Consider the following 14550-nt stretch of genomic DNA (forward strand, 5'->3'; position numbering starts at 1 on the left):
AGGCAACTGGGAGGAGTTAATTAGTCAGGCAATTAGTTAAAAAATACCGGAACTGTGAGTTGTCAGAGATGATCAACGCAAACATTGCATACCTCTGAGCATTCTCCCCACCCATGCGAATCAAGAGAATTAAATATATCACTGAGGACAACGAGAAAAGTGATGTCTCGAGAGAAATGTTATTGCGTATTGGTGTTGTCTGCATAACATGTGGAAAAGCCATTACGTTTTCACCCACAAAGAGTGGGCGGCACTTGACAACCTTTCTAACCACGTGGGTGTGTGTGAATGTCCGCCGGTAAAGGAGTACTACATATACCACCTGGCCACGTGTGTCACCTTCACTTGGGAGCCATGCGTGCCAAGGTAAGGTTGTGGCGAAACACTCGTGTATTTGAAAAACGTGAAATATTACGTGCATTCTCTTCACGCGTTCACTTGCAGAAAATTTCTAATATTCCATGACATTTACGATACAATGTAACTATTCTACGTGAGTTTACATTGACCACGTGACAAGAGGACGGATAAGGATATCACTACCTTATTCTTTTTCTTTATCCCTTATTTTGTAGCGTTTTTTATGTGTATATGTGTATTTTGCTCGTCTAAGTGATAGCTACAGTTTGCAGGGGAAAATACAGCTTTTTACTTTGCCTCCCTGTACCCGCATCCAAGGTCTCTCTCTCTCTCTCTCTCTCTCTCTCTCTCTCTCTTCTCTCATTTTGTATTGTTTCTAATGTGTTAATGTGTAGTTCTGTGTCGTCTGCTTCTACAAGTGATTATTACAGTGACGGGAACTGTCCAACTTCTCACTTTGTTCTCGTGTCCCAGCTTGTGGTGGCGGCGGTGGTGGTGGTGTTGGTAGCAAAGACTAGTGCCACGGAGTTCGGTGCTCGCCTGCCCCGACCCCCAAAAACGCCCGCCCCATCTCCCCACTCCAAGGTGCTCCCGAAACATGCTTTGTCCTCCCCACCACGCCCAAGCACCACCCCACTCCACACTACACCTCCTACTCCCAAGAAGCCAACTCAAGCTCCCCACTCCAAGCCAGGACTATTAGTGGCCTCAAGACATATCCTGACCACTCAACGACCTACTCACCACCCGCACTCTAGGGCCACTCACAGCCCACGTCTGCAGCCCACTCGTCCGTCCAACCCAAAGTCCACCCACGCACATTCAAAAAGGAATAATCCAGCTCCCTCAAAACCCACTAGCCCAACCCATTCCAAGCTCACTCACCAGCCCCAGTCCAAGCCCACTCGCAAACCCTACCTCAAGCCCACTCACCTAGAACACTACAAACCGACTCACCCGCCAAATCTCAAGCCCACTCAATCACCCAACCTGACTCACCCACCTAATCCCAAACCTACTCACCAAGCCAACTTGAAGCCCACTCGGTCAGCTCACTCCAAAGCCACTCATCCTACTCATCCTACAATCTACCTCAAGTCCATTTATCCTCATCCAAAGCCCACTTCTTCATCACCACCAAAGCCCACTCAATTTCACTCCCACTCCACCCACCACCCAAACTTCCAGCCAGAAGTAAGGATCACTCACCCACCCCACTCAAAACCCATCAACCCACCACAATTGAAAAGAACCCACTCATTGCTCTCACAACCCACTCATCTCTTCTATCCAAAGCCCTCTCATCCAACTCACCCATCCCACTCAAAGCCCTCTCATCCAACCCACCCACCCCACTCAAAGCCCTCTCATCCAACCCATCCATCCCACTCAAAGCCCTCTCATCCAACCCACCCACCCCACTCAAAGCCCTCTCATCCAACCCATCCATCCCACTCAAAGCCCTCTCATCCAACCCACCCACCCCACTCAAAGCCCTCTCATCCAATCCACTTAAAATCCACTCACCCACTACATTCAACACCCACTCACCTCTCCCATCCAAAGCCCACTCACTCACCACACCCAAAAAGGAGCCACCCATTACACCCAAAGTCCACTCATCCAACCCACTCAAAACCCACTCCCAGAAAGCCCACACACCAACCTCATCGAAAGCCTAATTACCCACCACATCCACAACCCACTCACCCACCACGCCCTAAAAGAACTCATCCGTCCTCCACAAAGCCCACCCACCCACCACCAAGCCCAGAACACACTCATCCAACACACCCAAAACCCACACACCCTTCTAAACCAAAGCTCACCCGCCCACTGCACATCAAACCCACCTATAAACAATCTCCTGAACCCACCCATCCATCACAATCTGAACCCACTAACCCACCAACCCCAAAACTCACTCATTCACTCCACCATAAGCCCACTCATCCTCACACCCCTCCTCCAAAACCCCTGCCAGTCCCATACCCTGTTCCCCTCCAGTCTTTCTCTCTCAAGATGCGCCCTGCTGCTCACTCCCTCTCCCCAAACTCAGTTCCAGCCCTTCCCTCCCTGTCCCGGCCCCCCAGTGAGTTGTCCCTCATCCCCTCCCTCATCAAGGACATTCTCAACCCTAGCAGGTTAAGGTTCCTTTTCTGATGAATGGGGGTTCCTGCTGCAGAATTTTGTGCATAGTGGAGTCATGGTCAGAGGTTAAGTAAACTGCATTCTCTCTCTCTCTCTCTCTCTCTCTCTCTCTCTTTATAAGTCCTTTGATCTTCTAACATTCTAGTAACAGAACATGACAATTAAAGATTCTTTACAGAGATTTATGGCTTCTTGCACCTTCCCTAATTTTCTTGTATTATTATATTAACAGATCAAAGGATTGACGTATGAGGGAAATACCAAACATTGGTGATGAGAGCAGTTTATAATACCTGACTAGTGACCAAGACTGAATCTAGATGACTCTATGAAACTTGGCAATACAGGTATACTTAGGTGTGCTTATGTAGTATGTATGTAGCAATGTATGACTGGATTTATGATTGAGAGATATAACTTACTGAAGAGAGATTGAATATATGTATGTATGTAGTTATGGTAGTGCCATTAAACTCGTGCCAGACTCATGCAGTACGTACAGGATGGGGTGAGTGGCTGCAGTCATTGCACTTTTTATTCTGACCAAACCTTATCTCACTTGACCTGGCCTGATCCAATACAGTCAATCACCACTGCCTGTCAATGTTCATGTTGCAGATTCACTCATGATGTTATTGTCATCATTATCTTGTTTTCCAGTTAACAATCCCTTAACACAGAGGGATTTTTGTATGCTATATAATTGTTTTTTTCTCACTCTCTTTACTCTTTTGTTTTGTCATGAAGCACTCAGAGAATAACTGGACATTTCCTTTTTTAAATATTTCGTTTTATATTGACAAAAGAAAAAAAAAAGACCAGTTTTAACTGCCTACCTAGAATATTAAACTTAAGTTTTCTTGAATACAAGATAAACTCTGAAAACTGGTTATTGCTATAGCAATCACTATTACTGGTACTCCTACTACTACTACTATTGCTACTACTACTACTACTACTACTATCTTCTTGTTGAAAAATAACATCATAGACTAGTAAAGTAGATAATAAGCATTGAAATCACCAAAAAAAATTGCTACCTTTGGAAACAAAAATAAGATGATATATTCTTACTACACAAAATACTAGTGATAAAAAAAAAAAAAAAAACAACAATAGTTGCTGTAACAAGCAATTATGAGCTAAATGGTAACATTCCTATCACAAGATATAAAACTCTCTAAGGAATTTATGACATGAATGAAATATATCGATCCTGAATTTTGTGATATTCATTTTAGTGTTGCAACTAAGATTACATTACCTATGAATCTCTGAGGCAGTCCAGCAAAAGAGTGGTACAGTATAGGTCTGGGAGGTGGACAGCCATCATAGTCCCTCTCCAGGACAAGTTTGCCTGCAGGATATGAGACTTCTGTTTAGTATTCTTCATAAATATTTATGTATTTCATTTGTTCTTGTTATTGCTTTCTTAATACATAGACATAAAGAAAATCTATAGCTTTTTAATCAATACCTATGCTGAATGCCTTGAGAGCTGAACACAAAGATCATTCATAGTATGCTCTATATGCATATATATCAAAACCAAACTTTCACTCTCTTTATATTCAAGATCTTATCTATCATATACATATTGATTATTTTTGTTCTTTATTTGCTCATGAACATTTTCCTACATGGATCTTAAATACACTTTTTTTTCTACTTTTTGTGTGTAACAATATACTCAATACATAAAAGATGAAAAGCAGAAATCTTGAAAAAGTAAGATATATGAAAATTTACTGAAACCAGAGACTCATTTTGAAATACAACAGCAGTCTTTGTACAGTCTTCAAATATCCAAGGCACTTCCTCAACATTTAAAAACAGTAATTAACTTCAAGATGTATTGTGCCAAATTCCTTGTTCATGGCAGTACACTTCAACCCTTACTGCAGACCTCATCTCTGCTGTCTCATCTACACTTAAGCATCTAGAATGATGGTAACAGTGTGATTGCAGTTAGTCTTATTGAATACTAGAAGAGACAGCCATCATATAGTAAGCTGTGTCACAAGGTCTGTCCCTCATTGCTGCAGCTGCTTTGTGTGACCTAATGAGTTATCACCATCACTGTGACCTTTATTCCCTACTTTCTACAAGATATTTTTGCAAGCATTAACTGAAAACAAAAATTACACTATTACATATTAATTTTGTATTGCTGCTAGAAAGCAACCTCTGTTCAATATAAATGCATTGTATTATAAGACAAGGGGACATCTGCATCCTGCTCCTGCAGTGGTAACACCGCCATGGTGCTCCTGACAGATCAGGGAGGTGGGAGCCATTATCATGAGCCAGTTTAACAAGCCAAAAATGTTGTCATGGACTGACCAACAGAGAAGTCTCACAATGCTGATATATGTATGCAGTAAGGACATAAATGCTCAGATCATGTTACCTGAAATATGATTTATTTACTTTACACTATACAAAGTAGTTTCATCAACGATTTAAATCCAAACAAGAAAAAATGCCCATTCCATTTCACACATTTGTATTAGAAACTTCATGTAATTCTTTCATGAAAAAGATGCAGTTAAATACATAACATTTAGTTTTGATAGAATACATTTAAAGTATTATTTAATGTGAATGTAAGCCACCAATTTTCCATAATTTTCCTGAACCCAAACAACTGTTGGCCGAAGTGGAGAGCTTGTTGTACTGATGAATGCCTGAAAAGACTACAAATGGATGCACACCAAAAGATGCATAACTGACACTCAGGAATATAATAAAGGCAACCAATCTACTGAACACACATCATCCACACTACTCTGTAGCAAACTGCTCAACATACCCACCATAAACACTTTCACACACTTCAATCAATTATATATATATATATATATATATATATATATATATATATATATATATATATATATATATATATATATATATATATATATATATATATATATATATATATATATATATATATATATATATATATATATATATATATATATATATATATATATATATATATATAGAGAGAGAGAGAGAGAGAGAGAGAGAGAGAGAGAGAGAGAGAGAGAGAGAGAGAGAGAGAGAGAGAGAGAGAGAGAGAGAGAGAGAGAGAGAGAGAGAGAGAGAGAGAGAGAGAGATTTTTCCATGATTATTAGCTGTAAAAAGACAATATACATTTACACTATAAAATTCAATGTAACAACTGGGAGTTTATCACTAATAGTTTCAATAAGTCTTCTCACAGATAAACATTTAAAAAATGATAAACTCCAAGTGAGAAGCAATCTGTACCATAAGCTGTGATGCTGTTATAATATACACAATTTTAGGAGTCCAGTACATAGTCTATTGGCACCAAGACTTGAGGAATTCTCTGAAATGTGTCACATTCACACAGCTTCTACACACTATCATTTTTTTCTTACAAAAATAACTTTTACATTTGAACCAAAGTCACAAATAACACACATTGTGAGAAAATAATTCAGTGACATTTTCATAAGAATCTAGTAAATCATTTTATCTCTGTGGGTGACAAAATATCTTTATGATAAGCAACTCATTGCAAAATCAATCAAATAATAAACAAATTGCTTATACACTCTCCTTCAAAGGCATTGATTCTAGAATTGAAAACATTTATATTGATGTCAATTATGATAAGGAAGTTATCAATGCCAATATATAAAGTATCTTATTTGCAAAAACACTTGACACTAATAAAGTATATTACAGACTTGCAATAGGTTAAGTGAAGAATACATGAAATAGTAGTAAGTTACATGATGTATAATTACAAATCACCACATTTGGAAATTGTCTTCTAGATAATTATCTTGCTACTTTCATGCTTAATTTAATACATAGTAAATGATGTGACCTCCTAAACTTGCCAAATTCTTCAATCTCTTTACAGGTGGTTTTGATCAATTTAAATCATTTTCCATGTATGTTTTCTTCCACAGGACACTACTATATCAGGTTGAGCATCTCACACCCCACCCAACATGGGCTAGGCTTGAGTCCCATCCACCCTTCACAGCCACAGTGAGCTGTGAGGATGAACAGAACCTGATGATTGGATGAAAAGTTCTTGTCATGCCAAAAGCCTTCACTTGAAAGCTGATTATTATCTTGAAGATCATCCTAAACCATTCTAGAGTAATGTCGTCATCTGCATCACGACCTCAAGTAGCTTGTATTTGAGTATAAATAAAATTATGATTATGGCACTTGAAACACAAAAAGACATTATATTGGCAATTATGAAAGATAATACATTACAAAATGCATTATGACTTCCCTAAAATAAATAGAATTTCCATGAACATTATTTATACTACAACATTAAGAGACAGAACAAAAATCATCAGCATCAGCATCACCACAATACAAAACACACAATGTAATTGTCAAGGCTCTATTGTGTTGTAAACTTTGTCTTCCTGGCAGTGTGTGTGTGTGTGTGTGTGTGTGTGTGTGTGTGTGTGTGTGTGTGTGTGTGTGTGTGTGTGTGTGTGTGTGTGTGTGTGTGTGTGTGTGTATATATGTGTGTGTGTGTGTGTGTGTTTAACCTAGTTGTATTTACCTAGTTGTAGTTTTACAGGGCCTGGGCTTTATGCTCGTGTGGCCCCGTCTCCATATCTCCACTTATCCATTCTTACTTTAAAACTCGTTGCAGACACTACTTCTTCATTCAAACTGTTCCACATCTCAACACATCTTTGCGGGAAACTATACTTTTTAATATCTCTTACACATCTTCCCTTCCTCAGCTTCTTACTATGCGATCTTGTGCTTCAACTGGTATATTCTTGTGTGTGTGTGTGTGTGTGTGTGTGTGTGTGTGTGTGTGTGTGTGTGTGTGTGTGTGTGTGTGTGTGTGTGTGTGTGTGTGTGTGTGTGTGTGTGTGTGTGTGTGTGTGTGTGTGTGTGTGTGTGTGTTGAACTGGCCTCAACAAGGCAAGATTATACCAAGAAAATATAAAAACATTTCACATCATAAAAGATATATATATATATATATACTGAAGACTAACTAAAAGCTAATCACCAGTAAGTGTCATAATTTGAAAGGTGGATTAATCATATTTACCAAGTTTGATTGTATAAGTGTAGCTTTTCCACCTTCCTATGTGTTACTATGGTCAAGGATTTAATTGGCACTTTCATAACTTGGAGCACTAAAATATACTAGTATATATACAAGTATAACACCAGCCAAGTACAACACTCACTGTTTGTTCTTAGTTGGGTGCTGTTACACTGTTCATGTGGGTAAAGCATAAACATTTCTACTTTGTGAACTTTTTTGGCAAGTGGCATCTTTACCTAAGTAGTCTTCATACATTTGCACATGAGTCACATGAGGATATGTTCATGCAGCTGTGTTTGTAAGTATGATTATAGTATGTATTTCCTTTGGAACTTCTGCAGGTAACAATGTTCTACAAATGTTTCATCACACACTCTCACACTTCACAGTAATAGTGATATATAACACCTAAAGCAATACTGATATGAGTCGGACATGTCATTATACTCTGTACATGGGGAACATTAAAATGTTGAACTCAATTTGATTGTATGCACTACACTAATGACATAAAAACTAAAAAATAATGTAAAGGTGTATGGATTACAATATTCTTTTTTTTTTTAAATGTGTTTACATCTTTTGTTTACTGAAGAGGTTGACTTTTGCTCACAACAATTATACAGGTTCTGATTTGTAAATTTCTTATTTATGTATTAATTTTTAACAGTTCATACTGAACAAAATTTATGGTACTTTTGTTAATAACTTTATCACATTATGTAAGAGGGAAACCTTTCAAAGAAATGTTAGCAATTATAACACAACCTTTTTAATGTCTTTACTTTATCTTCTTCATTCAACCACTTCAGTTTATTGGAACTAAAGATTACAAAATATCCATAAATATTTTACTCAAGCAGTACCTGAGATCCAGATTCCATAAAAAAATGAAGAAAAGAAATAGGGTTTTCTATTATCAAATGTTCACATTTGATTTGTGAATAACCAAGATCTAAAATTAAATGCTTACAAAATATTTCTTAAGTTCCATAATTACCACATAGTAATATACATATGTGTATATTGGGCTGACATCCCTGGAAGGAGAGATGTGACAAAATATCACACTGTGTCTGATCATAGGAGTAACTATACTGAGGAGAGGCTTTTCAATCCCTTACTGTCCCTTTTAGTTATCATTTATACTGCAGAGAGAATATTTTGTTACTGTAATTACTATTATTATTATCTTTATCATTATCATAATTATTATTATTATTATCATTATTATTAAAGTGTGGCATAAGAGATATCAATTTGATTTTCAGGTCGTTCTAAACATAAGAGAAGGTAATGCTAACTTTCCAGCATATCTTGCTGATCTGCATGATAGACTGAGTAGAATTTTTTTTTTTTTTTTTTTTTTAGATATGAACAATATAGTTGTGGATTGACTAAACAGATAATCACTGTTTTTACTTTAATAATTACAATTCTCACATCTCATTTTGCTCTTTAATAATTTTCCTAACTTACATACCAATTTCAAAATCTCTCTCTCTTTATTGTTGCGTGGAATCACTAACTTTGCCTCTCTACTTGGCTATGGACTCTGTCTCATTACATTATTACTATTCTTGGGGGTTATAAATACACTAAAGTCTTCTCTTCTATCCAAATAAGTCTGTGACAGGTACAGAATTGATTATCCAAAGCATTTAAATTTTCAGAGGGAAGTCTTATCACTCCTATGAATATCAGGGATGAGTACATGTCTTTTTGAGATTTTACAGTGTTTTTAGTAAGCATACAAACATGAGAGAAAACTGCACTGCATCCAGACTTAATACTTGTAATTCAAAATGTATCCATGTTATGCAGGTACAGTCTGGAGTGGCCAGTCAGTCCATACCAAGCAGGTTTCTAGATTATGCCAACTTTAATTAAGCAGGAATACTGAACTAAAAAAATAGATTGCTATTTTATGATTGCTACTATGTTGCAGTAATGATGCAGAGCTTTAACATGTGTCAAATCAATTAACTATTTTGAATTAAGAAGTCTAGCATAACTGATAAATACAACACATATACACTGCATATACAGTGAACACTCAGTTTTTCACTTTGAAATGGGCTTGTTTATTTGATAAATTGCAAAAGCTGTGATTTTTTGTGGGTACTAAATATGGAAAAGATAGTAGAGGAATACTTTACACCAGCTCACACAATGGTAACACAGACCCCAACTTAAAATGACTAAAAAGTGACACATGAAAGTCTATTAAAGTTCAGCCAATTATAATATTCATAAATACTTATATTTCAAACAGAGAAAATTAAGGGTTTAATGAATATAAAAGCTGAAATAAAAATAAAGTTAGCAAAATATGAACAAGACTAGACGAAACAGTGAATTAATCTTAGCATATCAACTTATAACTAACTAAAGAATATATTCATGTAAATAATTACATACTACAGATATTTACCTACTGACTTAACTATGAGAGCACTTTACATTGGTAATATTACCAGTATCACAGGAAAGAATCAATATTTCATTAACAATAAGGTACTGCAGACTGTGCACTCTCATAATATTAGTGTTTCTTTATCAATTATTTACAAACTGGGGGAGTATTTTCAAAGGAAATATACAAAATGTTTGTGAAGGATGTCTGCTACAGAAGTAATTTAATCTTATTTATCAGTCTGATTGAATAAGTTATTTTTTGTATATGGAGAAAAGAATAAAGGTCAGCTATCAAAGCACAGGACTGTATATGGTAACTCATGACATGTGTGCCTTTTGCTGAACAGTGTGTTGGCTTATTGCATCAAATAATTTTGATAAGAAGTGACTGAAATTCTTCCACTGCACTGAACAACACTCTCCCCAATGCTTCTGCCAAACGCCAAAGTTGTTACAAAATAAAAGGAGACTCAGTTATATACATGTTAACATGATTCCAAACATTAGGGTTAGATATTACTTAAATCTTGAAATTTGAACAGGAATATCAAGTAATATAGGCCAACCACCTTTCCAAACTTCTATATCTGAAGTGGCTAAATGTTACATATACTTCCAGGTGACAAGATATTAAGACTACTAAAAATAACAATCATAATAGTAGTGCATAGAAGACATTCAAATCCTATACTGACAGTCAACATTTCCTTTACATACCAAGATGTACTGCATCAACACTCTAGTTTAGTTAGTATTTCAAACTGATATTGAAATCCTAAAGCCACACTAAAAATCAATTTCTCATTCTACATAAATATCTTAAACAGTCTACAGAAAAGGTAACAAAGTCTTGTCGCCTGAGGAACTCTCTAAGGCTCTGCAGGTAAACTTATGTATGCATCTTAGTTAATCTAATTGTGACATAATTTAGACTATTATCTTAAATTCAAAAGAAAAAAGATATAGAAATTACAAGGTCTTTACTGGAATATTCAAACTTATAAAACAATTCATGTGTTCTCTCTTTTCTAAACTTACTTTTTTTATAAATAAAAATTAATTCCGTGAGCACTGCACAAAAATCCTTTACACACAAATGCACACACACACACACACACACACACACACACACACACACACACACAATAATAATAAGTATTTAATGAGCCCACAAATTAACTTTTTCGTGTATGAACACCCAAGTACACAAAACATTTACAATAACATTACTGTGGCACTAGTTGAATTCTGTTGCCTTTCAAACATTAAGGAGATATGAAGAGTAAGGAAAAATCCTTCTTCACATTCTCTTCTTGGATTTTGGATTAAATAACAAATTCCTAGATAAACCAGCTGATCCCCAAGCTGAAATGACATGCCAAATAGGCATAGAGGCATGTCCAACATAAAAGAAACAAACAAAAATAATAACAAAGAAAAAAAAAATGTGAAAAGAAACTACAATGAGTCATTTGTAAGACAAAATAATTAATTTAAAGATTTACCACAACCACCTCACTAAGAACAAGATGGAAGTCCTACAATAATTTTGAAGAGAGAGAGAGAGAGAGAGAGAGAGAGAGAGAGAGAGAGAGAGAGAGAGAGAGAGAGAGAGAGAGAGAGAGAGAGAGAGAGAGAGAGAGAGAGAGAGAGAGAGAGAGAGAGAGAGAGAGAGAGAGAGAGAGAGAGAGAGAGAGAGAGAGAGAGAGAGAGAGAGAGAGAGATATGAGGTGTTGGTAGACGAAGACAGACTGACAATTAAATACTCATATGACACCAAAGCTTCTCATCAACTGTTTCATAATACAGTCGTTCCCAAGTAGCGAATTACATATTGCACACATCTTACATAATAATATTATGTCATCCAGATGCTCAACAGCCAAGCATCACCACCACTGTGGCTCCAACAGTAGCCACACATTCATCTTCTCCTAAACCAACTAGAAAATAATGATACACTAACATATTAAATATTATAAAAAATATTGTAATAAATGCTATACTACTTATGATGGTTTCCCTTCATTTTGAATGGTTCTATATATCCATTAACATATAAGCTGTTTAAATCATGGCCACAGTATATTCTCAAAGTCTTTGGCAGGCTTTCTATTATGGAATTTTTACTTGTATAGTTGAAACACTAATCTCTCCACACCATCCATCATTATTGGTAATCTGCACACAATTTCATGTCAGTCTCTCAAGATTTCATTCACATTTATGTTCACACATCTTATTTCCCCTAAACAACTGAAACATTCCCAGGACTTCTGTTCACTGCACTCAATAATGCATTATAATTATTCCATCATGTGAACTCTTCACAACCTTTAACATTTTTGTTTTCAGTTGTTGCCTTTTTCCTGTAATTCAAGTCTAGCATTGCTTGAGATCCATCAATACCAAAAGCAATTTTCTCACAAATTTTGTCCAATAACTATTTTACTATAAATAAATGATAAACACATTATTTCATAGCTAACCTTACTAATTAGCCATGTCATCCATGCTGCACACATCTTAAACGTATGACTCAACTAACTCTTTCAGTTAGTCTTGAATCTTAACTCTTAAGAAAGTGGATCAAATATGTTCTCTAAAAAAAGTTGCTAAGAACTGTCTAGACTGTAGATAATAAATGTGTGACATTTGATTGGACGCCCACCAAGCCATATAAATTCTGTGTTATTGACCTTCTCTAGCAACTATATTTTTTTTCCTAATGCTTATTTTCGTAACTATCTAAATTTTTGGACTTCCATGATTTAGACTATGAAGTCTATGCAAAAAAAAAAAAATAATAAATAAAAATAATAAATAAAAAAAAATTGCAATATACACACACTATGTCAAAAAGTACAGCAGAACAGCTTTGTCTGGTAATGATTCCAGAGAAGGAAGATACTAACACAACTACTGGAAGCATGTGATACAACTTCACACTAAAAATAAAAACTAACTCAATAATATACCTTAACTTGTATTCATTTGGTAGTTTTTGTTTTAGGAGATCCCAAACATAATATCTCAATAGTTGAGAAGGCACAGTATAAGATTACAAAAACATGTAAAACATGAAACAGTTCAAACTGTGTTTGGTTTATGTCCTGAGCACATTATTACTACTTCCCAAGAATTATGGAAACACCACATCAGACATACCAACAAAACAAGAGAGCAACTGCTAAAGTGCATAGAAACTCAAACATAGCTACAAAAATCATCACATTGCATATAATAGATCCCAACACTTGCACAAAATGACTGACTCAGCATCTGAAATTTAAGTCTACATAGATACAGTATGGTAAGAAAAAAAATTCAAATTGTTTGCTTTGAGAAAGAAAAGTAAAAAAATTAAGATTAAATGATATGAGGACATTTACAAGACTAGCAATGATGGCAGATAAGATATGTGAAGGATATATACAGTCTAACAGGGCCAAGCACATTGTGTGTCTAATGATGCACTGAGAGATTAGAGAGCAAAACAGACAGATATAGCAGTGTACTCCAGGTGGAGAAATTCTATCTCCTACACATTAAGGACTGTCATACTACATCACACTACAAGGACAGCAAAGAGCATACTGGACTAGTTAGTTACAGTCATGAGGTTTGTGTCAGGATCTCTTCCTCACTGATGTTGAAGAGGAACAAAGTCAGTGCCCAGGAACTTCACACCATAGTGATTTCAGTATAAAGTCCTTTAGTGATATCAGCATGTACCTCAACTAAGTAGAACACTTAAGTATAATTTATGTTCATTATTTTCTTTCAAATTAACTAAAATGCATACTGAATTTCTTCATAAATAATAACTACATACTCTGCAAACTCTCTGATGAATATAATATATAAAAACAATTAACTTTAGATATATGCAACAAAAATATCGTTCAAAATAAGCCTATATTAATGGTAAGTAATATGACCCCACATTTACTAATGGACAGGGGACTCAGTTGCACCAAATGCAATGCTGTTCAGGCTACCATCAAAGGGTCTGGTGCACCGTGGACAACTACATTCAGCCAACACAGTATTAAGATAACCAACTATTAGAAGAATATAAATAATATAATATGAAAATATGTTTTCCTAAGGATACAGCTTATGTCAACCATTCTAAAAATGCCCAACCTTAAGTAAAAAAACTGGCCATTTTATGAGGTTATGTTATCACAATATGTTGCTTACAGTATCTGTGGTAGAGCTGTTGGCATAATCTTTAGGATGGGAGGTCTTACAGTTATGAGGATCAATTATCATCCTATGCTTAACTGGAGGCTCTGGGCGGCTTTATGGGAGGGGAAACTTGGGCAGTGAAAAACCTCTGGAGGACCTTTCTCGTTCCTTATCTTCCTGCATCTTGGTAAGAGTTGTCTGAAGGAACGGTTCTCTGCTAGCACCTGGTTCATCTGTTGTCGCAACTGCTTCAAGTCCTCCCTCAGCTTGTCCCGCTCCTTCTTGATGGACAGAAGTTCCTTGTCCTCTGTAAACATTCACCAATATATATGCCAAGTGCAGGAAA

General features: G+C 36.1%; 2 protein-coding genes across 5 annotated transcripts in view; one reads left to right on the plus strand and one right to left on the minus strand.

Annotated features, from left to right (window-relative positions):
• The first annotated feature begins 747 nt into the window (after positions 1 to 747).
• LOC123499644 (proline-rich extensin-like protein EPR1) lies at positions 748 to 2523 on the plus strand. Its single transcript, XM_045247980.1, has one exon. The coding sequence runs from the start codon at positions 748 to 750 to the stop codon at positions 2521 to 2523; it is 1776 nt and encodes a 591-aa protein (XP_045103915.1).
• A 4815-nt stretch (positions 2524 to 7338) lies between these two features.
• LOC123500176 (UHRF1-binding protein 1-like) overlaps positions 7339 to 14550 on the minus strand; it is a 95711-nt gene continuing 88499 nt past the window's right edge. For all 4 annotated transcript variants that reach the window (XM_045248893.1, XM_045248891.1, XM_045248892.1 and 1 more), the window contains one exon: positions 7339 to 14511. In XM_045248893.1, coding sequence (XP_045104828.1) covers positions 14285 to 14511 — 227 coding nt within the window. In that variant the 3' untranslated portion in view covers positions 7339 to 14284. The remainder of the gene's footprint in view (positions 14512 to 14550) is intronic.

This window comes from Portunus trituberculatus, chromosome 50 (genome assembly GCF_017591435.1).
Source record: "Portunus trituberculatus isolate SZX2019 chromosome 50, ASM1759143v1, whole genome shotgun sequence".
Taxonomy (NCBI): Eukaryota; Metazoa; Arthropoda; class Malacostraca; order Decapoda; family Portunidae; genus Portunus; species Portunus trituberculatus.

What these genes read in the sequence shown, in the direction of transcription:
- LOC123499644 (XM_045247980.1), top strand. Translation starts at nt 748, where the DNA reads ATGTGTAGTTCTGTGTCGTCTGCTTCTACAAGTGATTATTACAGTGAC.